This window comes from Ambystoma mexicanum, chromosome 8, assembly GCF_040938575.1.
Source record: "Ambystoma mexicanum isolate Mex_15411 chromosome 8, UKY_AmexF1_1, whole genome shotgun sequence".
Lineage (NCBI taxonomy): Eukaryota > Metazoa > Chordata > Amphibia > Caudata > Ambystomatidae > Ambystoma > Ambystoma mexicanum.
The window spans coordinates 1,193,707,840-1,193,734,620 of NC_090929.1; the positions used below are offsets into that span (position 1 = coordinate 1,193,707,840).

Genomic DNA, 26,781 nt, shown 5'->3' on the forward strand with positions numbered 1-26,781 from the left:
CTTCGGCACAGGGGGGTGTTGTGGAGGTTGAGGGGGTGGTAGTTGAGAGGAATGGGAGAGTTACTGGGAGGGTTGGCGAGGGTAGAGGTGGTAGGCAGTGAGGGGAGTGAGTGGGATTTGGGAGGTGAGAGTGGCAGTGGTGGTTGGGAAGAGTAGGCGGGGGAGGAGGAGGTGGGTGTGGGGGGATGGGGTTGGACGGGTGTGTGAGGGTGGTCAGTTGGGAAGACGGCTTTGGGGTTGGGGATTCGAGGGCAACGTGGAGGGGGTTAGGGGTTATTGGTCTGGTTGGTGAAAATTCAAGGGAGAGGGGTTCAAAGCGGGGTGAGGGACGCTAGGAGGGTGGGGATGAGAGTGAGAGAGTGAGGCCGAGACAGGAGGCGCAAGGAGTAATGGGAGAATGTAGGAGACCAGGCCCATTTCCTTTTTTGCAGGGTTTTTGATGTATTTGGTGTGTGTGAGAGGGTGGGGGGACGTACGGCGATGCAGATGCGGCTACAGTTCTAGCCAGGGTGAGATATGTGTTTTTAGGGAGGGTATGGGGTAGGGTCGGTGGTGGATGTTGGAGGGGGTTGCGGCGGGGAAAAGGCAGGATGTAGTGGCCGGGTGAGTAGGGTCCTTTGGTCCGTTGGTGGGGCAGGGGTACGGGTGTGATGGGTGATCCCAGGATATCCGAGTGATAGGAGAGAGGAAAGAGGTAGGTTCGGTCCAAGCTGCAGAGCGGCTGAAACAGGCAGGAATCCAGCCGACGGTGAATGTGTGCACAAGGCAACAGAAGGCACACGAAGCATGGACCAATTCTTGGGTGTGGTTTATATAGGCAGCCACACCCAAACACTAGAGCGTGCCTTACAGTTTCTCACAGTTCCTGGATGTCCCCAGGCATCCATGTTGGGAGCACAGGAAGTGGCTGGAAAACAAGGCCTATAAGAAGGTGTTCATATGAACAGTTCCTCTGTGCATGTTTTGCTTGGCAGGCTTTCACCCATCTAGCCCCTACTTGTGTCTCAGGCTTTACCCCATGTGTTTGTGTTCCCATGCTAGTACCCATGACATATGCATCCACTTACAAGGGATGCTAACTCACCTACAAGTCCCTTCCAATGGACTTTATTGATACCCCATCTCTCTTCTCACAGATTCTGCAGGAAGACCTTCAGGATGTCACCTTTCCGGGGGGTTCCACTATGATCCAATACATGGATGACCTACTGTTAGCATCACCTTCCTTTCAGGTTTCCCACGCCGACTCTGACTCACGGGGTCTCCTGATGCTTCCACAGCCTTCGCCAAGAGCGAGACTGCCCCGCACCATTGCTCCCGCCCTCCCGGACGACTCTAAAATATTTACCTGGTTCTGTGATGAGAAAGAGGAGCATGCCACAGACATACTCACGCAGAAGCACAGGGACAAACAATGCCCTGTAGCCAATTTTATTTCACAGTTAGACCCTGTGGCTTCTGCATTTCCCAAATATCTGAGAGCGGTAGCTGCCACTATCCTTCTCCTTACAAAAGCTAACAACATCGCCCTAGCACATCACATAAACGTGGTTAATGGTCTTTCCATCGAAAATGTTGCATCGAAGGTAAGTATCATCAAATTTATTCCATCGAAATATGTTCCATCGAATTCCCATACATAAAATGCAAAGTGTTTTTCCATCTAAACCGTTTCATCGAAAAAGACTACATTTTTTTGCCTGGAAATTCAATGGAACATAACATTACAGGGAGCTGGATAGCTCCCTGTAACTTACAATATTTATTTTTTATTTGGGGGTCCCCCCTGTCTCTCCCCCACCCCCTCTACTCCCAGGGGTCCTCCCTCTCCAACCCCCCACCCCAACCCCCATTTTCTAAATGTAACCCTTGTCCAGTGCTGAAAATGTAATGCATTTTAGCACCGGACCGCTCCCTGTAACTTGTTGTATTTATTGTTTATTTGGGGGGGTCCCTCCAAACCCCCCTCACCCCAAGGGCACCCCCCAACCCTAACCCTTGCCCTAAACATAAATCTAACCCTAAACCTAACCCTAAATGTAACCCTGACCCTAACCCTAACCTAACCCCAACTCTAACTCTAACTCTAACTCTAACCCTAACCCTTAATGTAACCCTACATGTAACCCTAACCCTTACCCTTACCCTTACTCTAACCCTTGCCCTAACCCTAACCCTTGCTCTAATCCTTGCCCTATCCCTAACCCTAAAATCCATCGAAATCCATCGAAATTCATTCAATGAATATGCTTTTCGATGGAAAAGCATTTCGATGAATGAACTTCGGTGTATACATTTTCGATGGAAAGACCAGATCCCCATAAATGTAGCAGTACCACAGTCTGTATTAGCACTCCTCAGGGGTAAAACATAACACCTATCGGCTGCACGTCTCACCAAATATGAAAAACTGCTTCTCTCTTCCACGACATCACTCTCATCGGATGAGCCCCACTCAACCCTGCCTCCCTCCTGCCTACACCCGATGATGGTCACCCGCACGACTGCCTGGTAGTGGTTGACGTATCATCACCAAGAACTGGCCTCAAGGATATCCCCCTCCCCAATGTAGACCTCATTCTCTTTGTTGACGGGTCTTGTCTTAGAGATTCAACAGGTAGTATCCAGGCAGGTTTTGCCGTGTGCACCTCCTTTGTAGTATTAGAAGCTTTTTAGCTCCCATCAGTACGATCAACACAAGTTTCTGAACTCACTGCCCTAACACGGGCTTGCATGATCACCACACAACACACAGTCACGATGTACACGGATTCACGCTACGCTTTTGGTATTTCACATGGCTACGGGACCCTCTGGAAAATGCGGCTCTCCATTGCCCTGCGGCTCCAGATTATGTGCCACTGTTTCTCCTCTCAGTGGAGGCCCCCCTAGCATCTCTTTCTGTCCTGGCAGACCTCCAAGCGCGGCCCCAGAGGCCGAGAAACAGGGCTGGGAAAAGCAGGAATGTGTTTGTTGCTCCGATCACCTGTGGCGTGATAACACTGGTTGGTTAGTGGACCCACTAGCACTCCTACCATCCCTTGCACATGGTGTTCACTCTGTGTTCCATTCAAGCTCTGAGGTCCAGAAATATTGGTTTGTCCCCAAGTTCCTCTCCATTGCTCAGAAATACTGTGCTCGCTGTCCAACATGTCTCACGTTTAACCCTGGAAAGCCTGTAGACACCCTCCCTCATGGCCCCTTTGTGAATATCCAAATAGATTTAATTAGCTTACCCAAATGTGCCTCCTTTGAGTACGTCCTAGTAATAATGGATACATTTTCAGGATGGGCTGAGGCCTACCCATGTAAATACGCTGATTCCATTACGGTGGACAGGAAACTGCTAAAGGAGTTTACCCCACGCTTTGGCCTTCCAGTTTCCATAAACTCTGACAGAGGCGCCCATTGCTTCAGACAAATTGTACAGAACATTTGCCGTGCCTTGGGGATCCTCCAGCACCTGCATTGTAGTTTTCACCCACAATCGGCAGGGGCAGTGGAACGCCGAAACTTTGACGTGAAGCTCCACCTTGCTACGGTCTACCAGGAAACCAGCCTAAACTCATGGACCTAAGAAACTCTGTAAATTGAGTACATGGACTCTCCCCCTGCAAGATCCTCATGGGGAGGCCCACGCGAATGCCCCAGTTACTCCACCACCTTCCCCTGAGCACTGTGACTTACAACTGAAGGATGATCTGGTGGTGTCATATTGCAAAAGACTAATGCTCATTGTCAGTTCTCACATCCAGCAAATTAAAGAAGCTCTGCCTCAACCACCTAAAACGCTGTGCCACAGCCTCCTGCCGGGAGATTGGGTGGTCCTGAAAGTACATCAGCAAATATCATCCCTGCATCCTCGCTGGAAAGGACATTTCCAGATATTATTGATGGCACACACGGCTGTTCGCTGTAAGGGAAATCACTCCTGGGTTCACGCCAGCCAGTGTGTGAAAGCAGCACCTACACTCGGTGACAGAAAACAGTCAGTGGTCCAGGACGAAGCTAACCCGCCATCCGTCAGCAACAAAGACACAGCAAACTTGAAATCTGCAGGGGTACAGGAGAAAGAGACACCTCTTTCCTGCTCCCTGTGGTCCAAGAAGCTAAAACACCAGGAACTCCACATTCAGCACTTCTTGACAACGAAGTTCTGATACCGGTACCGGGGTACAATTTGCGGAGTGGGGTCACCATCTCACTTGCCTTCGGCAGGTGACCCATCGCTCTGAAAAGTTTTTGCTACACTTGCCTCTGGCAGGTGGCCCATTGCTCTTAAACATTTTTTTGCTACACTTGTCTCCGGCAGGTGGCCCATCGCTCTCAAAGTTTCTGGCTACACTTGTCTCTGGCAGGTGACCCATCGCTCTCAAAGGTTTTCTCAGCCCCACGCATCTGTCAGCATCCCCCTGATGGGGATTCTGAACTTTTACATCATGATCTCTCCTGCCTAATGGGTCTGGTCACGATTGACACGCTTTGGAACTTTTGGGCATAAGGCCCCAATCTTCAAAGGGTTGGACTGCTAAAGCTAAGAATATTACTGCTATTACATTAGTTTAGGTGGAGTATTTTCAACATGTTGCTGTTTCTTACCATGATATTTGCTCTACCCCACCGTACATACCCCATCTTAGACCAAGACACCACCACCTTCCTCACCTTCCTCACCACCTTGGGCCTACGCTGACCTAATGAATGTTTCTGATTGCTATATATGCTGCCATGCCCCTATGTACGCCAGCAGGGGTATTCCCGTCATCCCTGTCCTGTTCAATATGATTGTTTTTCATATTCGCTGCATTCTATCATGCTGTGCTAAACAGGTGTCTCACTTGCCCAGCAAGGCTAGACTGTTGCCACTTGAAATAGAGATATTCCATATTACGGAGGACGTCTCCAATGAACGTGAGATGGTATATGTTTTAGGTTACATGTCCAACACCGAATTTTAGAACTTTTGAAATAGAATTCCTGCTCCCTGTGTTCTACACCCTGTTCAGGGACGACCAAACTGGGGGTTGATGTGGCAGGATTGCTATGCTAGGATATGCATGATTGCTATGCTATGTTATGCAATACTATTAGGCTCTCCCATACAGTTAGGCCTCAGACCCTCCATGTCTCCTCGCTCGTCCTCCCTTGGCCTGCTGTACATGGCACCCGGACAGGCCCAAACCCCTCCTCAGGCAGAGGCCACGTCAGACCTTCCCTTGTGCTTATTCTCTACAAGTTTAACATTATATGGGAGATATCAGAAGGGGTTTCTGTGAATGCCGCTTATTCATAATACAACACGATGTCCCTGTAGGACTGTGTCACAAGGTAGGAGTCCTCGCAAGCAGATATCCTGAGGAAAGGGCAGGAGCCCCTCCTCAAGCACAGCAGCATCCAGGAGGCAGCAGAGGCACACCACGTGCTCAGCCATCTACACCTACGGCACCGTTCCGCTGCAAAAGCCGCTGCAAAAGCTACTGAAGAGCCGCACTCCGTGGGTAAGGCATAATCCCAACTGCCTCCACCAGCTAATCTGCAATTTCTGGCACCATCGTGCAGGCTTACTCGTTCCCGCACTGCCTGACCCTCCCCTGCCTGACCTAACAATACTGGGCGCAACGCGGCACCAGACCGAGGCTGAGGCCTCGTTGCTAGGTTACTAGCAGCTGTTTTCTTCGCCCTACATCCGCCGGCAGGCTGAAGCGCCGGCCACACGAAGGCCCATACAAAGGCCCCTGTTTGCACCCTGTTCGCGCCATGGAGCTTGAGGAGGTGTCCAATTGTGAACGTTGGGTTATGTAGCATGGGCACGTACCAACTACATCGGACATTTGCGAAGCTCGGTGAGCAACCGCCCGTAACTGTCCCTTACGGCCACTCTGCCTTTTAGCCTACTGTGACATTACAATTCTAGTTGGTGCCCTGCTTTGTGCTTTTTAGCCTAACTGCGTTATGTCAAATTTAGGTGCTGCTCCGCCCTGTGTCTTTTAGCCTACTGTGACATTACAATTCTAGTTGGTGCCCTGCTTTGTGCTTTTTAGCCTGTGATACTGCAATCTAGATGGTGCCCTGCTCTGTGCTTTTTAGCCTAACTGCGTTACGTCAAATCTAGGTGCTGCTCCGCCCTGTATCTTTCAGCCTACTGTGACATTACAGTCTTAGTTGGTGCCCTGCTTTGTGCTTTTTAGCCTAACTGTGATAGTGCAATCTAGATGGTGCCCTGCTCTGTGCTTTTTAGCCTAAATGCGCTGTGTCAAATCTAGGTGCTACCCCGCCTTGTGCATCTCAGCCTACTGCCAACTTGAATTGCCTAGTTAAACTCGAACCCGCCTACTGTTGATTTTGCTCCGCCTTAGTATAATCAAATTTGCCTACTGCCACGACGCACCTCCTCCTAGGTGCCTACCCACCATGCTCCTTAGGGCACTCTTCATACTGTACCACATCCTGCCTGTTGAAGCAGCAATTATAACCCAGCCATTCATACGGCCAACACACCCCCAGCCATCAGCCACCTTATTTCGCCCTAGCCTTGTCCCCCAAACCCTGCGCTTGGCGACCCCCACAATGGAACCTATGACTCCTACCATAGCCCTTCAGCACCTCAACACTGACATTAACCCATACTTTAATGACCCAGCCCTCTGGCTGAAACACTTCGCTAGTAAACCTACTCCGAATTAACCGTGCACCTTATCTCTCAGAAACAAAAGATTAGGCACCAGATTCCGCATACGCACTACCCTTAGTAATTTCCCCAAACAAACACAACACACTCCACCGTGCTCATCTACTGCACCCTCCAAATCCCGCTCTATAGAGGTGAAACTGCCAATTATCAAGGGCGCCCTCATCAACGCCAGATCCCTCCCAGCACACGCGCTAGATATTGCTGACCTTATAATATCTTCTGATCTTGACTTCATTGTCGTAGCTGAAACTTGGCTTCATGCGGCATCTGGTCCCTCCTTATCCCTTGCCATACCACCCGGCTTCGGCATCATGAAATGTGACCGCACCTCTGCCTCACACACCAGAGGTGGTGGCCTAGCCATCATCCACAAAACTACTCTCCACCTAAGAATATCGACAAACACCAAACTCGAGTCTGCTGAACTACTATCAGTCAAACTCTCACTAACTCCTAATCAAACAGCCACCTTTCACCTAATTACCGGCCCCCATGCCCCGCACCCTCCTTCGTTGGCGAAATCTCTACCCTCCTCCTTGACAACGCAAAAACCAACTCGCAAATCATTATCCTTGGAGACTTCAACCTAGGACTTGACGACCCTAAAGACCCCTTTGCATTAGACCTGGAAAACAACCTCTCTAACTCTGGCTTCACCCTGCACATCCAAGAGCCCACACACTCCAAAGGTAGGACCCTTAACTGGCTAGCCAGCTCTACCTGCAATATTAATGTCTTGGCTAATACCCCATGCCTATGGATGGACCACCACATTATCACTTTTAATATTGAAGCTTCCCCTCGCATCCCGACCTTGATAGCACCTGCCCTCCCGACCAGAAACAAAAAGGACATAACCAAGGAGAAACTCCTCCCTCTGCTACTCCCTTCGCTTAAAACTGCCATTGTCTCCAGCAATGACCCCACCATTCTAGCTGACATTTACAACTCCAGCATGGTCACAGCTATAGATGTCATCGCCCCTATAAAACTGAGGAAGGCCAAACCACGGGCACACCTTAACTCGTGGTTCACACCACAGCTAAGAGTACTCCGTAAAACCAAACGTTGTGCCAAAAATCGTTGGAAAAGTCACCCCTCTGACACGCACAAAGACAATTTCTTCTTGGCTTCGCTTACTTACAAAGCAGCCATTATAGAGGCAAAAAAAGAGTCGCTCAATAATCGCATCTTGCAAGCTAACTCCAATTCCAAGGAACTCTTTAAGATCCTAAAAGAGCTTGAAACTCCCGTTAACCGCCCCCCCCCCGACACCTGCATCAAAGATAGCAAATGGTGTTCTGACATTCAGGCAGCATTACTGAACAAAATCACCACGCTCCAATCTAAAATTACAGCTAAGCAAGATAGCCTGAAATTGGACAATCGCCATCCCATTCCAGCTGGGGCCCTTTCCCCTGACTTACCCAATCTCAAACGGTTTGCCTTCACTTCACTCACCATCGCAGAGGTGGAAAATATCATCCTGAGGCTCAAACCATCCAACTGCCAGGGTGATCCCTGTCTTGCCCCAATCATTAAGGATTCGGCACATGATTTGGCCCCATTCATCACATCCTTCATTAACGCCTCCTTTAAAACAGGAACTGTCCCTGACAATCTCAAGGACGTATGGGTGACCCCCCTGCTCAAGAAACCCTCCCTGGACCCGAGCATACCCACCAACTACCGACCCATTACTACTGTCTCGTTCTTGCTAAAAATCCTTGACCATGCAGCATACCTGCAAATCCAAGAGTACTTGGAAGCAAATAATCTCCTAGGTCTCAGACAATCTGGTCTCCGCCCCAGACACGGAACTGAGACAGCTTTACTAGACTTAAAAACTCAAATTGAAGTTCTAAAGGACAACGGCAAACTGGCCCTGCTACTCCTACTCGACCTCTCCGCGGCATTCGATCTGGTCAATCACCAAATCTTAGGCAAGCATCTGCACTCTGCCGCCCATTTCTCCCCGTCAGCTACAGCTTGGATCAAATCTTTTCTGAGTAATAGATCTATGCGGGTCTTTTCTCAATCTGCAGCTGCTGATCCCTCTCCTATTCATTGTGGCGTCCCTCAGGGCTCCTGCGTGTCGCCAACTCTCTATAATGTCTTTACAAAACCGCTCTTTGATGTACTTGACCATCTGGGTGTCTCCTATACGAATTACGCGGACGACACCCAGATACTCATTCCCATCACTGGAGACTACTTGGCTGACACCAAGGCCCTGAATGATGTCTATTTAGTCATCCAAGCTTGGATGGCACAACACCAACTATGCCTCAACGATGACAAGACTGAGCTCCTCATCCTGGGCACTACGCAAAATCTTAGTAAACTTGAACCGTCTTACCAATCGTTCATCATCGATGGCAACACCATCCAAGTCTCGAAAGACACGAAAACCTTAGGCGTTTACCTTGACGCCACCTTATCCCTATCCCGACAAACAAATGCAGTTAGATCAGCCTCTGCATACACCTGCAAACTCATTGCAGCCTGCAGGCCATTTCTGACCACGCCAAACACGGTCACACTGGCCAGAACCCTCATTATGGCCAAAATTGACTATGGTAGTGCCCTCTACCTAGGAACTAGCCAAGAGAATCTGCACAAATTGCAAATCTCTCAGAACAACGCCATTAGATCGGCTCTAAATATCCCAAGAAACCACCACATTTCGGAATCCCGATCCAATCTACACTGGCTTCATGTCAAACAGAGAATCCCACTGAAAGCTTTAGGCCTTACCCACAAATGCCTAGCCAACCAAGCCCCCCGTATCTCTGCAACCGGCTATCCCGCTACGCACCTACCCGCCTTCAATTAACCCCCCAGACCCACTGTTTAACTATCCCCAGGTTCAAACTACAAAAAGCGGGTGGATCAAGTTTCCTTGTGCTGGCTTCCAAGCTTTGGAATGCTCTCCCCCTCACCATTAGATCGGAAGAATGCTTCAGTGCCTTCAATGCCAAAACAAAAGCCTGGCTCTTCAATCAGTCCTGAAACTTTGACTGCTTATGTGTCTGCAATGTGCCTGCGCTAATCTTTATTCTGTAATTTATGTATATAGCTGTATGTTCTGAATACTTTGCATTGTACCTATAGTTTGAATATATGTATGTTTGCTATGTAACCTGTTTAAGTTGTGCCCTGATGCCTCTGAGCCTGAGGGAGCGCGCTACAAATAAAAACAAATACAGAAAAAAATACAAAGATGTCGACAGTTCTTGCCAACTGTCTGTAATGTTGTGCCAAGTAACACCTCCACTGTGATAGTACAGAAACATATTAGTGTTTGCCTATGATATGCTATTTAAACGTGCAGTTGGGGCGCTAGAGAGGAGAGAGCTCCTTGTGCTGGCTGCCCAAACACTTGCCTGCTGTATGCTGTTTTTCTCTGCTGATAACTCTGTGTTCTGTGTATTTGCGATATAAATAGATGAAGCTTGATTTACCACCCGGCTGTCTGATCTCCTTATTTGTTGCAAACTGAGGCTGGCTGATGGGGCCTTATCTTGGCCAACAAAACTCTCACAGCAACATGGATAGGTTTCGCCCAGTAGTGCACGTAGTCCCACAGGTTGACAATTGTATTTTGACTGGTTGATTGAAATTAGTAAACATGTGGCCAAGGTGCTAAGAATTGAATGCTGCCAAGTTATTGCATTTTTCTGTTCAAACATATTTTTATTTGCTTATGAATTTCTCACATTTGTGATTTGGACATTTTTTATGCCTGCAAAATCATGTTACTCCCAACTTTGAATAGTGGGGGTAGAATACTCCCACTTACAAGTCTTATCTGGGGCTCTGTTTGTGCATGTTGTTTTATGTCTAATGGATGCACACAATATGGCTCTCCCAGAGACACATTCTAAGGGTGTTGTTATGGGCATGAAGGATAGGCCCCAATTCATCATTGAATGGCACCTTGGATGTGGCCTCACTGTGTGTGCTCCACAGGAGCAGGTTTGTATGTGAGGTATGAGTGCACCAGCTAGGTGCGTGCAACCTCTCCAAAGGCCCTTCGGCCAACCAATCGCAAGGTTGATTCCTGTGGGTGCGGGCGGTGTCCCACCTGCATTTCCACTGGTACGCCATGCCGTGTGGCCACATTGTGCAGTACACATGCAGCCACTATGATTTTACATACTACTGGTGGTGCATATAGCAACACCCCACCAGAGTGGTCAGGGGAGCGGAACCATGAATTCAGCACTCCGAATGTGCACTCCACTAAGCCCCTAGTGGCTATATGTGCTGTATTGTATCTCAACTCAGCTGGTGTTGTGGGATACCGGATTGGTGTAATCATGAACGTTTATAGTGGATAGGCACTGTCTACTGTAAATGTATACATGGTTGTCATTGCAATTTATTGTCAGGGTCTGTTGTTCAATGTGTCACGTGCATGCATGTGCGTGATTATTCATACTCACAGATGAGCCATGCATTGCTATGTTTTCCAGATGCCAGTGCCCGGTGCAGTGGTAACTCGTGGAAGAGGTAGCTATCATGTGTGCTGCCCAGAAAATTAGCATGCACTTCCATGATGATCCCATTGGCATTACACACTATGTTAATAGAATGACAGCGCTTTGAATTACGGTAGATGTGCTCCATCAATCGGGGGCCGTGGCACAACATATGTGCAGTCAATTGCACCTGCTACAAGTGTGCTACTTCATATAATTCCTGGATCACTGTCTGCCTTTCCACCAGTGTTCGGGGCATAAACATGTGCCTGCACACACATGCGTGTGCTGTTATGCATGGCAATACCTGGTGTAGGCAGCGGAATTGGGTGGCCTGCGATATCCGACCAACTATCGTGGTGGTTCACTGGAAGGACCTAGTTGCTATGAAATGGAGGGCAGGGAGCACTTTTTGTAGGTGGCTAACGGCCTGGGAGCAGATGGTGGGTGATGCTAAGTCATCTTCCTAGTCCCTGACGAGGTCTAGGATTACATGGGGGGGAAGGTGTACCTTGCATTTACCTGGTCATCCGGCATTCCAAACAGCATGGTGCGTGGTGTGAAGATCCGGGTCCTGGACATTTTCCTCCTCCTGGGGTGTCAGTGCACGATAGCTCCTACTATTGCTGGGTTAATCGTGGCAGTAGACATTAGTTTGGTGTGCATTGTGTGCTTTATATGCATTGGTTCCTATATGCGTTGAAGTTTACGCCTGCTATCATGTGTCGGATGGATCTTGGCATTTGCGTGTACCTTTTTCCATCGCAACGTTTTGCATTGAGATCCATGAATACGTTTGGGTTTTCATAGGAATGGGCGTATGCTTGCTTAGCCGTGGACCGTTACCTCAACATGCCGACATTTTGCCGAGTTCTTCCTCATTCTGCATGTTCCGTCCCCTATTTTGGACTCTGCATAAGCCCAATCCAAACTCTGCGAGGAGTCTTGCGCAAGGCGCTCGACTGCTTTCGGAGGCGTGCTAGACTTGCACGAAGTCCATTGAAGTCCCTAGAACGCACTGCGCGGTCGATTCCATGAATCGACAAGTAGGGATTTGCGTGCAAAATGGCACGCAAAGTCCCGATTTTACACGCAGAGATAATTCCATGAATCAAGGCCATAATGTGGAAAATCAGTGTACAGAACATATTTATCCAACATAACCCCATTTCAATGTGGGTGCGTACTATCATTCTGTCGAGGGCACAGTGTTTTTATGCTATTATCCTAAAGCGCAATCATTGTAATATATGTCTGCTGGACATTTAATGTATGCCATCAATCCTCTAGGGTTGTCAATGCTTGGCATGGCCACACTTGGCATAAATTACATATATGCTATTATCACGCTAGAATGTGTCGGTGTGTGTGTGTGTGTGTCTGTGCCATGATACCCTGGGTATATTGAGCATACACTAAAATCACCTTATGAGACAGTCTTTGCGTTTTGTTAAGTGCCATTGTGCACGTTATTCATGTTTGCCACCTGGTCTGTGCATAATTTAATAGCACCATATGAAATTGTATGTGTACGCTACAGGTACTGGCATAGAGTGTACTGAGTAGGAACACAACACATGATAAGTACATTGGAATAACGTAAGCATTTTGTTAGTTAACTAAAGAATAATGTGTTTCAGGCAAGTCGAGGTGAGGAAAATAAACGAATGAGAGGGTGGGGAGAAGAATATACAACTAAAGGTAGGCTTGAGTTTAGCAAGGTCAATGTTCTCTCAAGTGTTCATGACCTTCCGCCGAAACATGGAAGACAATCAAATTGGGAGGTCCGGAAACTCAAAAGCTATGATAAAGAAACAGTTACTCCGAATAGTCCCAAAGAAACAAGCAGATGCGAATGAATTTTGGGCAAAGAAAAGGTATCTTCCAAAGGTCCTGGCTTGGGCTCATTCTGGACCTGCTCCAGTGTAAAGTGGGAAGCCCTGGTCTTTGGGCCACATTATAAATTTGGTGGTATCCCGCCGGTAAATCTGGCGTGATATCATCACCAAATGGTGATACCGTTCCCGGCACCTGGTTTACTGGAATAACTGGCAGATTACAGGTGCCAGCAAGGGTATTTTTATCCCCATTCCATGGAGTCCAATAGGACTCCATTCGGGGGATTGCCGGTATTACTAGCACCAGTAATACCAGGGCCAGTAATACTGTCTGTTTTTTGCCAGAGGTGTGGCCTGAATGACCTCCAGCCAGGAGCTGGAGGTAATTCAGGCCACCCCACTGGCAAACTTGCAGCATGTTGGTCCGGAACCGTGGCGGTGAACGGATTACCGGCATATTAATTCCACACCGGCAAACTTGTAATGAGGCCTTTTATCTTTGTGTTGCAGATTTTTGGTGATCCAAACCACAAGAGTGTCTGAGGTAAGGGACCTCACAGGCCTGGCAGAGTCTTAAGTCTTCTTCCAGATGTCTGAGACCAAGGTCCATTCCCCCAGGGTATCAGATCCAGGGGGTTGTGGAATTTGCTGCCACCGGAACCCCTCCCAGTTCTAGACTTTTTTCCCACAGCATACACTCCCCATCTTTGCTAGCCTCCCCTTAGCCTCTGCCCCTCATGTGCCTGCACTGGACTGACCTGGTTCACCAGTACCTCCCTGGTCTAGTTGGCTAGTGAGGGGGACTGCTCTCTTCCCAGCCACTACAACCCCATTTCCACCCTCTAACTTTTCTCTGTCCTCATCCCAAGATGGAAATGGTTATCTCCTTCTCCAACCTCGACATTTCTCCAGATAGATCTCGTTCTCCAACCACTTAAAGAAATATGTTTCCAGATGGTACACATTTTCCTTTCAACCCCCTCAATGATTCTCCCTCCAGCCTCCTCAGTAACTCTTCCTCCAGCTCCCTCAATAACTCTCTCTCATTGGAATGATTCTTCTCACCTCCTCAATAAGTATCTGCCAATTTCCTCAATAACTTAAACCTCTACCCCCAACCTTAATAACTCTCTTTCCAGAGGGTACCAGTTCTCTTTCCAAACAACAGTGCTCTCCGAAATCTCTCTTAAAAAGATCTCTAGCTCACCAATCTTTCATGTTTGAGAAAAAAGGAATTTGAATATAAATCATTGCAAATTTGGACAGTCAATCCTTCCTGTTCGAAAATGTTTGTCGATGGAATGGTTTGTGTATGCGCGGTTGCACACAGAAGATGTCAGGGGTAGTGCCATGGAGGGGTTGGCATGGAAGCACATGAAGGGTAGGTGCAGGTGGGCGGGAGCAGGGCTAAAGGCGGGGCCAGTACGGAAGGGAGGCTAAAGAGGAAAGTGGAACTTTGAGGAAAGGAACGAGGGTGGAACATGGAGCAGCAGTACATACACATGGAAGCACAGGGCCATGAGAGCTGGACATGCAGCTAATATGGCAGGGAGGCCCGTAGATGGAGGATGAGTTTGGCAGGATGTGGGAAGCAGTTAAGCAGGTAGGTGAGGTTCTGAAAAAGCAACTAGAGGGTTGCTAAGGTGGCGGTTCACTATTGCAGGCATCATAGGGATATGGGTGCAGCAGCAACTAGTTCGACAAGAGGGGGTTGTTTTGAGAACTCTAGTCTAATTGCACGTTTCAGTGTTGCATTCTGTGGGTCATCAATCTCATGAAATGAAATTATATTATATTTATATCGCGCTCATACACAAGTATTTCAGAGCGGGCGTGGCTAGGACGGCCATGTAAAGGGACGTGCTCCGGAGGAGCTCCTTCGATCCTGTATTGATCCTGGGGAAAAAGTGCGCGCACGGATGCCTGACAGCGCTGTGAATTAACATCCGTGACCATGAAGGTTGGGGCCGTACTTGCTGAACTTTTGGTGCATATGGGATGCACGGACACAACGTTATACCCATTTGTATAACTGCGGGCCCGACTCGAAAAATTGAGACAAAATGGCCACGGGAACAAAGGGATCATCGAGGGTCATGGGCGCGTTGCAGCGATAACTGACAGAAGGATCAGACGGTACCTGTAATGGACTTCAGGATCCTGTTTTAAGCAATAGACCCGAAGGGGCCGTGGTGTGGAGAAGCGGAGGAAAGAAGGCGGACTGCCCGGGCCGCGCTTATGCTTTGCGAGCCGAGGGACAAGATCGAGACAGCAAGACGCCCGAAGAGGCGTGCGCCCGGAGCCCGAATGCGCATAGATGGTAACGGACGGGACTTGCAGAGCGAACTCACTGCTGATGCTGGGCCCACAGTGAAGTTAAACCGAACTTGGAAGGTGCCCATGGAGTAAGGCAGAGACCGGGGTCACGACACCAATAGTGCGCAACTACGTGGGTGGACACAGCCCACTCTAAGGGAGAGGCAAGCGACCAAGACACACATGGGCATAGCCGCTATGGCCCTATACTGCCAAGAATGGCCTGGTGCCATGCAGACCTTTGTGTGCGGGGAGGTGCAGCTGGCTTACGCCCGTACAACACGGCAGGATGTCTAATAAAGTTGTTAGACCCAGGACCAAACAGCCCACGATGGAGGCCTACACTAAGACGGCCCCAGCTGTGGAGGGAGGCAAAAGCAAGGAGTCCCCCACGACAGAGGCACCGGGCACGATCCAGGAGGTGCTAGCAGCAATTGCAGACTTGAAAGTGGCCTGGGAGACTAAACTGGGCCTGGTAATGAACGATCTGAAGGTGGGCTTGGACCTCAAGATTGGTGCGGTCCAAGAGGAAGTGAACCTGCTGAGACTGGACGTGCGGATGATTGCGGAGCGCACCGGGAATTTGGAGAAGGAGATGGCCCCAAATACTGCAGCGTGCGCCGCACATGGATCGGAGCTACATGCCCTTGTGCGGGTGGGCAACCTGGAGGACAGAGCGGAGGAGGCAGAAGGGCAGGCCAGACGAAACAACATATGAATTGTTGGCTTGCCAGAAGGAATGGAGGAGCCCAACCCAACAGAATATGTGGAAACCATGCTCCTGCAGGAGATAACTGGCGGTGCGCTGACCCAGGGGTTCGCGGTTGAAAGGGCGCACAGGGCCTTGACAAGGAGACCGCCCCCAGGAACCCCCCCGCGACCGCTGATCGCAAAAATTCTGAACTATCGAGACCGGGAGAAGATACTCCAATTGTTTCGGAAGGGAGGAACGATCAAAAGGGGGTCAGCAAAAATCACGGCATATCCGGACTGTACGCTGCACGTACAGCGTAGTAGGATGAACTTTGGGTCGGTGAAAAGAAGATTAAAAGAAGCAGGCCATCGTTATATGTTGCTTTACCCAGCCAAGTTGAAAGTGTTCTGCAAAAACAAATCCCTGTTCTTTGAGACGCCGAAGGATGCGATGGAATGGCTGGATATGCAGGGCCGCCCTCAGGAGCCGGATATCCAGATGGGGGCTGCAGAAGATAAGTAGCACGCAGCTATGTCCTCCTCGGGGACATGGCTAGGACATTGGGACTTGAATATAGAGTTAAATTAAGCTTGTGGGGAGTGTGCTGCAAGATAGGCTGGCGGGATCCGCTGGGCGCAACAACCCTAAATAGATAAGTGGGAGCACCTAGGAGGCATCCGTTGAACCCATTAGTAGTACACCTAGTTAGGTCACTGTTAGATCGGTGACGCCCTGCGGGGTCCTAGTCCTCGGACGCTAGATAGGAACAGACGCGGGTGGGCCTGAGATCCAGGGATGGAGCTGGGCATTTGTTGGGGTTGGGTAGGGTGGGAGGAGGGGTTGGGTTGTGTGCAGTGGGGTGGAATTGGGGTACAGGGGGCGGGAATTGAGGCTTGGAAGGGTAAGAGTCGGTAAACGGGCCATCACGGGAAGCATCGGAGGGAGGAGTGGATTGGGAGCACACCGATTAGATGGCATCGGGTAATCTTAGAGTGGTGACCTGGAATGTGCGGGGCCTAAACAGTTACTTAAAATGCAACAAAGTGATGCTGTATCTAAAAAAGATGCGTATTGATATAGCCTTGCTACAAGAGACCCACCTCACGAAGGAGAAGCTGTAGGTGGCCAGGAGAAAATGGAGGGGTAGTGTCATGGGGGCCACGTATTCGACATATGCCAGAGGGGTGGTCACATGGGTGGGACCGCACGTGCCGTTCCAGGTGCTCAGTTCATCAATAGACCAAGAGGGCAGAATGGTGGTGGTAACGGGACTCCTGGAGAACAGAGAGGTGCACATCATCAATTTGTACGCCCCTAACCATGATACAGCGGCTTACTTTAGGTCCCTATACAGTAAGATTAGCCCCCTGGTGGGTGGCGCGATAGTGTGGGGAGGGGACTTTAATTGTACCCTGAAGCCTAGAATAGACAGGTCAGATGACAAATCAAGGAAGCCAGCGCCAGCGGCTAAAGCGCTGGGGACAATGTTGGAAGACCTAGGCCTAGTGGATGTTTGGAGGAAACTGCATCCATTGGATAGACAATACTCGCGCTACACAGCACCACATGACTTGCACACGAGGCTAGACTATGGGCCTCATTACGACCCAGGCGGTAAGTTACCGCCTGGGTCGTACCTTTACCACCATGGCGTAAACTACGTTTACGCCATGGTGGTTGGCGGACTTACCGCCCCATTCCGAGGTCGGCGGGGCGGTAAGTCCCCAATCCCCATTTACCCTTCCCCATTCCCATTTTTGCCCCATAGGGCATAATGGGAGTGGGGAAGGCGTTAATTACGCCACTGTAAATTACGGTGGCGTAATTAACATCAAGGTCCCTTAGCGCCATGGATTTTAACACCTGCTAAAACCAGGTGTTAAAACCTCCATGGCGCTAAGGGACCTCGGAATCAGGCGGTAAGGGTCGGCGCTGTTTACGCCGCCGTAAACCCCTTACCGCCTGAGTCGTAATGAGGCCCTATGTGTTTGCAGCTGCCGAGATATTGGGAGAAATGATGGGAGCAGAATATAAGGGTCGGGTATTATCCGATCACTCGCCTTTGGTCGTAGAGTGGCGATATCAACCCCCCCAGGGCGCGCATCCCGACATGGAGACTCAGAACTGAGGCGTTACAAGATGCAGGGTTTCGAGAGGACCTGAGGGAGGCCATCGAGGAATATTTTGAAACTAACACGGGCAGTGTACGCTCTGTGGGTACAGTATGGGAGGCGTTTAAGGTGGTGGTGCGGGGGGTCGCTATATCAAAATCTAAAGGGCTTCAAGGGGGCATTGAACGGGAACTTCAGGAATCAGAAAGAGAGTTGGAGGGTCTTATGCAAATTGAGGAGACTACCCGGGAGAACAGTGCTAAGATAAAAGACTCACAGTTAACCTGCAGTGGACTCTGGGATAGACTATGCAAATTAAATTACAAGAAATACACAGAGAGGCTACATGCAGGGGGGGATAAGCCGGGTAGATTGCTGGCCTGGCTGTACAAGAAGGAGACCCCCCGCTCAGTGATTAGAGAGATCAGGGATGCGGAAGGCTGAACCCTTAACACCCAGGAGGGAGTAAATGAGGAGTTCCTCAAGTATTATACACAACTATATGAGGACACAGGGGAGGATACGAACCAAGACATACTGGGAATAGAGGATATAGGGCTGCCCACCCTGGATGACCTAGAACGTGCGGATCTGGATGCCCCTGTTACCTCGGACGAACTGGAAGTGGTGATCCAACATCTGCCCACATGTAAAGCGCCTGGGTCAGATGGGTTGCCTAGCGAGTTTTACAAGACATATAAGCAGGAGCTACTCCAGCCGTTGCTTGACATGTTTAATGAAGCCTACGAGCGGTGGGAACTGCCACCGTCCCTCTGCGAGGCAGTGATCATCCCACTTCTGAAACCAGGCAAGCCGGCCATGGAGTGCGGGTCCTATAGACCCTTGTCCATGCTCAATCAGGACAGTAAAATACTCACGGCAGTGCTAGCCAATAGGCTAAAGAGGGTGATTGGTAAGTTGATAAACCCAGATCAGACGGGCTATGTCCCTGGTAGGAATATCACAGACAACCATAGGAGGCTGCACCATGTCATGGATTACACCGGGGAGGACACGGGCGAGTTGGCTATCGTGTCGCTAGACGCGGTCAAAGCCTTTGACTCGCTGCGGTGGCCATGGTTGAAAGCGACCCTGAAAGGATACGGAATGGGACCTGGATACATCAGGTGGGTTCAGATGTTATAGCGAGAGTTAAAACGGGATCCACAATTTCAGACAAATGGCAACTCAGCAGAGGGACCAGACAGGGATGCCCCTGGTCACCCATGTTATACATACTGACACTACAGCCGCTGGCAATATGCCTGCGACAACAATACGGGGAGGTGGGGATTCGTACGATAAGTGGCATGCACCTGATATGGCTGTATGCAGATGACATGCTCCTCTATTTGCGCTACCTGGAGGAAAACCTGCAATATGTATTGGAGGTGATGGATCGTTATGCCACGCTCTCGGGCATATTGGTGAACCCCGGGAAGTCTAGTTTGTTCCCCTTGGGAAGGTATAAGAGTGTCCCGTTGGAGAGGCTGCCTGTCTTGCAAATACCCTGGCAACCTGAGACATTTAGGTATCTGGGAGTAAACATTTATCACAAGATAGTAACAGAGCACAAACATAACACAGAGAAAGCGATTGAGGGAGTTAAGAATAGTATGGTATTCTGGTCTAGATTACCCCTATCTATGATGGGGAGAGCAGCTCTGCTCAAGATGGTGGTTTTGCCCAGACTCTTACATTTTTTTGTAAATGTCCCGCATTTGATTCCCAGAAGCTTTTTCAAGAGACTTCATGGTATGTGCAGGAGCTTCATATGGGGCAACTACAGGAACAGAGTAGCCCTGTGGAAACTACAGAACTCGTGTGACAGGGGGGGCATAAACTTGCCGACTTTGAGCTTTATTATCTGGCGGGGCAGCTATTGTTTGTGGCCAGGTGGTTGTCGTCAGAGGACTCAGCAGAAGCTAGACTTTTGCAGGGCGACTTGGCTCCATACTTTCAGAGAGAGACGGTGTGGCTACAAAAGAGTAAACTGGTGGGAAGAGGGAGACTATTGGAGCTGGGTTGGGAGGTCTGGCGCAGGACGTGGAGAACGGTGGGTGATCCGATCCGCTCTCCCAGCAGGTTCCGCTGGTGGCGCTGTGTGGAAACGACTCCCAATTGCTTGAGGTAGTCCATAGATACTGGGAACCGATGGGCTTGGCCACCCTCTGGGATATATGGCAGGAAGGGGAGGTATTGGAATTCCAGAGTTTGCAGGAGGAGACAGGGGTGCATAGATACCAATATATAACTTACACCAGACTCACGAAATGGGTGAGGGAGAGGTGGCCTGAGACAGTGTTGGTGGAAGAACCTGATGCCGCCCTGGAAACGATGTACGATGTCTCAGAGGGCGGGCACGAAATATCCAGGGTATACGAGCTCCTGAGAGCAAAGGCTGGGAAGGAGCTGCTTCAACTGAGGCAGGACTGGGAGGAGGAGGTAGGAGGACCCATGACAGAGGGGCAATCGGAGAGAGCTCAAAGGTACCATAAAAAGGTGTCCCGAAATGCGAGACTCCAACAGATCCAGTTGTATGTCACCCATAGGGCTTATCTGACCCCCGGGAAAATAGCCAGGTTTGGAGGCTCGGCCACACAGAAATGCCCCAGGTGCGGGGAGGTGGAAGCGGGGTTGCTACACATGTTCTGGGCCTGTCCCGAGGTGCACAGATTCTGGGACGAAATAAAGACTAAGATGGCCGGTGGGGGAGTGGTGCTGGATGTGGGGTCGGCTTGGGCATGCATGCTCGGGATTTTTCCCAGGCCACGCAATCTAAAGCACATAAGCAAGATGAAGGACTTGGCTTACATCCTGGCCAAGCGTAGGATCGCAATGTGCTGGAAGGCGGCCCACAGACCCAGGGTGGAGACATGGTGGGCGGACCTCCTGAGATGGGTAGAAGCAGAATCAGTAGTATGGTTTGAAGCCGTTACTAGGGAGGGTGAGGAGGAAGTGGGCTCCCTGATAGCCTGGCGACAATTAGTGACCTCTATGGTAAACCCCCACCAGGTTAACTATGAAACAGGAGACTCAGACGAGTCTACAAGCAATGCGATTCCCGAAAACGCTCCTGTAGATGACACGGATGAGCCGGCTCAAGTTTATGGGGTGGGTGGGGAGAGGACAGAGAATAACACTGTGACGGTTTGATATTGATTATGTACATCCCGAAAAGCTGTATTGTTTGTTGGTTTTGTTTGTGTAAAATAATAAAAATAAATTTAAAAAAAAAAAGTATTTTAGAGCGCGACCAGGCAAAGGGAGGGGAACAGGGGAAAACAAAAAAAAAGCGATCTTACTAGGCCCAGTGACATTAAGAACGCGTAAGTGCATGGGAAAGGGAAAAAGGGTGAAAGTGCATGGAAGGGGGAGAAGTGGAAAGTGCGAAACAGAGGAGAGAACAGAATAAATATTAATAAGTCAGATAAATAGATGAAGGCGATAAACAGTGGTAGTGCAGCCAGCAAATGGCAAGTGCTAGGCTAGTCAGTCATGGTGCAATTCCTCTGTGTGCCATTATGCCCACTGGTAACACCCTTAATGCATTTAGATACTGTAGGGAAAGTCCATGCACATGCTGATGTGCCTGACACAGTGAAACTAGAGAAATGCTGAGGAATGTTGGTGATAATGGAGAAAAGAGTTTGAAAGAGATTAGTTCCTACTTAAAGAATATTTTGTAGGGCTCGTCTTACCTGGTCTTTTTCCTGCTTTGATAAGAATTATGCAACACGTTGCACTACTCAGCCGAAACATCGTTCAAGCAAACATTGAACAAAACATCCTGCATTTGCCTTGTGGTCCTTTCTAATGAATATGTCCAAATACATTAAGAGACACTTATACGCTTATTTAGCTAATGTATTAGCAATGTTGGGCAGTTGCAGAAGATAATGCTGCACTTTTGTTTCAAGTTGGGCAGCAGGATTTTGAGGTGCCCACATTCTGGAGATACAATCTATGTGAACTTGCAGCATATTTGCACAACCCCCAAGCAATGTCAGCCCCCACTTACCTTCTGGTGCAGTCGTGTGTGTGCATTTAAAGACTGTGCTACTCATGTCCCTGGAAAGGTTACACGTGCTATCACCTCCCTTCCCTCTAGCCGGTGTGGCACAGAATCCCTCTGGTTACAGGGACCGTGGAGCACAGGCTCGTGAGTGTCCGCGTTCTCCTGGGGAATGTTTTTCTGTGTCTTCATCCATAGAGGCACCCTTGGTGGGCAGTCTTCTTGCAACATCTTCTCTTTTGGAGTAGGTATCTTTGAGCGTTTGTGACGTTGGTTACGCTATGTGCCTCTACTCCATTTCCCTCTCATTTGAATATTAAGTAGCACATGTTTCGATGTATTGTACAGGTGTTTGTCCCGATTAGTGGCATGTGTCAGCAATGCGCAACAATAGCATCTTGACAAAGAAAGCCAGTGTGTAGTTCTTGGCGCTCTGACAAGTGGTGCATTGTTGGCTGCCATGTCAAGCATTCTTTCAATAAAGCATATCCGGGTGTCCGTGTATGTAATTTGGGGAGACACTCTTTGTTGCCTGGCGAGTTTGAAATGGGCGACAGATAGAAAGCAGAAGCCGGACTAGAGTCCAACTGTCCTGAGAAGCTTGCCAGTAATATTCAGAAACAACCAACCTCCTTGCCACGGTTCAATGTGTTAATATCCCTGCAAAAATATTGCAATACAAAAATATTGCCTATGACGTTCCAGACGACCATATATACGGCAATATTTTTGGTGGGGATAATATATAGGGATACCCTTGCCACGCACACACTGCCTGAAATAGCCGTGCCCAAGGATACGTGCAAATTGATGTCCAATGTGGCCAGGTGACAGATACACAAACAGTGGGTGAGTGCTAGTGAGTGCCTTCCATCATTATATCACAATCCCTGGTGCAAACGACTCAATTACTAATATGGCAATTCTGGAAATAAGCTTACTTGAGGGGGGGGGGGGGAGATGTACCTTCCCCATCTGAAATGTTTCCTTGATTATGGTTTCTTAAAAAGAAAATCTTTTAAGAAGTAGATGATGTTTGTTTTGTTCTCTTTTGAAAAAGATAGTCATTTTGTCTCGGGAGGATAGCCCAGGGGCATCGTGCTCGCCTTGGAAGCAAGACGACACAGAGCAACACAGGCTCGATCCCGGGTCCGCGCTTAGAAACCTCTGGGTATTAAGCGCGTTATAAATAATCTATCATATCATGTTGGGATTCTAACTTATTTGGGCTCATATGAATGTCTTGAAATAAAACACCCTTCCCATGCAACTTCCAACACATCACAAAAGACTGAAAAATACACACACGAAAAGAGACGGACTGAAAACATTTCTGATTTCTTAACAGAAGACCTTGTATAGGGGAAGTAGTGGAATAAACAATGCTTAAAAGAAAACAGATTGTGAAAATAAGAGCAAAGTTCAAAAAGGTGAATATAGAAATATTTATTTGTATTACAATAGGCTATCGAAAGAGGAAAATATATTATATATCAAAAGATATATCAATTATGACATAGTCTTCTCACGTTTAATAAATACATTTCTGGAATGATACAAGTCTATAATAACGATTAAAATAAAGTATAGTTAATTAAAACAGTATTTTGAAGCAATCATTCATTTACTGGAATTTACATTGGAAAACAAGAAAACGCAGGGCTCTAAGCAGCACATTTACATTGAGCAGAAGGCATGGGCTAGACATGTGTGGACACACAGAAAGACCAACGTGTGTCCAAATTATTGCCAGTTGAATAGTTTAAGGTAATAACAGAAATGTTGTGTTTCGTGTGAGGCAATACATTGATGGAATCAGGTACACATCTTTCCAGAGACTTCAACAGTAATGTTGTGTTTCGTAAGAGGCAATACATTGATGGAATATGAATATGGTACACATCTTTCCAGAGACTTCAACAGAAATGTTGTGCTTCGTGTGAGGCAATACAGTGATGAATCAGGTACACATCTTTCCATAGACTTCAACAGAAATGTTGTGTTTCGTGTGAGGCGATACATTGATGGAATCAGGTAGACATCTTTCCCGAGACTTCATTTCTTTAAAAAAACTGTTCATTACTTTGAGCTAAAATAACTATGATTAAAAGCTACACATGGTCCCCATTTATAGAAGGGCTTTTGACCCGTTTTACGAGCGAGCAATTGATAATAAAAAGGACCACCTTTTTTTTGTTCATCGTCCTTCCAGAGGACCCAAAAACATAACAGTACGACTTGAAAACGACTTCATTGCATTTTACCACCTGTTACCCAGCCCAGCATGGATTTGCTGTTGATAATTTCTTAGGGTGAGTAGCGGGTTTCCTCTCCCTGAGACACCGTCTTTCCACTCCTGAATTTTCTTTCATAAATCATTAGTATTGAGTGTTTACGTCCAAGTTGTTAGATTAACATTAAACAAGACAACACTCCCAGAATGCATTGGTTTTCTAAATAAAAGAGCAGCTTTTGGGAAAGTGGCTTCCCAGTGGCACAAAGGGGCTCCTTCCGACTTTTGTCAGGGCATGAAAGTGTGGCATTAAACATTGTTACCATCACTTTCCCACATCACCAAATTCTGATTGTGGAGTTAAAGAGATTTCGGCAGCACTTAGCAAGAGGTATCTCCTCTATTTTCCCAGCATAAATTGTAGTAATTACTGCAGGTGTAATCATCATCTGTGATAATTCCTCTAAATCCCCTTTACAGACTCTAAAAATGGGGAGTAACACCGCCATTAACGCACTCATAATCTGGCGGGATATCCGCCAGACGGAGTGCTGGTAACCGTAAATGAGTTTGGCAGTATTTAGGTCAGAACTTCTAATGAAGCCCAATAGTATTTAGTTACCCGACGCATCCGTCAATCCATGTACATAATATGAATTAAAACTGATGTCTGTAAAGTACAGCCTAATTAAAAATAGGCTTTTATGGCTCAGTAAATGGACCACACCTCAAAAGGGTTCCTGTGTATAAAGTAGTCAATAATTTGCTATTCACATAATAAAGGCACTATCAGGATGAAGATGCTTTTACAAAACATGCAAGAAATGCAGAAATGTAACGTGCAACATTGTTTGACAACCAAAACATGGATGATGTTCGAGTCATGGAAATCCCAGATCTGCAAAAGTTTAATTTGACTCAATAAGTGCTATAGTGTATTTCCAGCTATGGGAAATGGCGAGGCTTGGTGGAGAAGGACTAGGCTAGCCGTGCAGCTTCTCGCCACTGTAGGGGGTGGAGGTGGGGGGGGGGGAGATCTTGGCGAGTAGGCCAAGCTTGATTGTCACTAGCTAGTCAGCACCTACACATTAAAACTGCTTCTGATAGTGAGCAGCTGTCAACCATTGGCTACATTTCACTCAGCACTCTGTGCCTCATCTCTGGGTGGGTGCAGTGTTTTATAGCTCGCCAAAGTGCGATTTTGGCATCCGAAAATGAGGCCTGGGTGCTATATTGTAAGGCCATTGTTGAGCCCCCAGAAGTGGCGTCCTAGGCACCCACCGAACAGTGACCTAATTGCTGGCGCTGGCCCCATTTCAGTGTGGCATGAGTTCTTCCTACTTACTGTGCCATATTTACCACGTTATTGGACTATTTTATCTTTAAAATATAAATATAATTGGGACCAGGACAGCAGTGAATGGACCGCACAGCCATTTTGGAAGAAATCCGATGCCACTGCAGGTGCGTCCTTTTAACTTACAAAACATACAACAACATTCTCTTCATTATTAAAAATGCAAATATCCTTTCCAGTCTATAAAATACACTCATTCTTTCCAGCAAAACATACACAAGAAAAAGACATGGGACTGATGAACACAGTAAACATATTTGTCATGGGCCATCCTATCCTGCAATACTGACACTGAGTTGTGTGCAACTATTAAAATGTTCCGCTCCTCCCCCACCGCCCCCCCCCCCCCCCCCACCATCCTCCCTTCTGTGCAGGTATTGCAGGGAAATGATTTAGGATGAACCCGTTGGAGTCCACTGGTCACATTAACTTGTTTTTTCCAGAGAGCAGTAATAATCGGTTAGAACTTTCCAGGCTTTTGGAGCCATGAATCCATCGGGTGGGTTTTCACCATCTCGTGCAAGTTTTCTCATACGGGTTCCTGAGATAAAGTCAAATTCATTATGCCTGTGGGGAAAAAAGGAAAATAAACCGGTTATGTTACATGATGTTAAGTTCATTTGTAGAGTGCAATGAAGCCACTGCAGAAGGGTTTTTGGTCCTGTTAACTAAACTGGTAGCTAAGTGAAAGCGGTGGACTACGCTGGGTCTTGGATCAGGAAGGATCATGGCATTATGGTGTAAGCTGTCCTACAGAGTCTTTTAGGGCTAATGTTTTAGTGCCGGAAGGACGAGGTCCGACAAGGCCTGGAAACCTCAAAATGTTGCGCTTTAGGGGTCCTCTAGGGTTGACAGCGACAGAACTTTCAGCATTGAGAGAGAGGCCTTTATCCATAGATGGCCTGGTGGGAAGTGCACACGGCCCTGCATTTGGCACACTCCCAAGGTGTGGTACTCTGGCCCCATGGGCATAGACCTGAGATGAAATGAGTGGCGGCGATGTCCTGCTGGTCCAAGCGTTGAGGGACGCAAGCCAGACAGC

The 26,781-nt window shown here is 48.3% G+C and overlaps 1 protein-coding gene across 2 annotated transcripts in view; it reads right to left on the reverse strand.

The window, feature by feature from the left end:
- Positions 1-23,580: 23,580 nt before the first annotated feature.
- The window catches only part of PAPSS2 (3'-phosphoadenosine 5'-phosphosulfate synthase 2), a 321,644-nt gene continuing 318,443 nt past the window's right edge, over positions 23,581-26,781 (reverse strand). For both annotated transcript variants that reach the window (XM_069611292.1, XM_069611291.1), the window contains one exon: positions 23,581-26,306. In XM_069611292.1, coding sequence (XP_069467393.1) covers positions 26,165-26,306 — 142 coding nt within the window. In that variant the 3' untranslated portion in view covers positions 23,581-26,164. The remainder of the gene's footprint in view (positions 26,307-26,781) is intronic.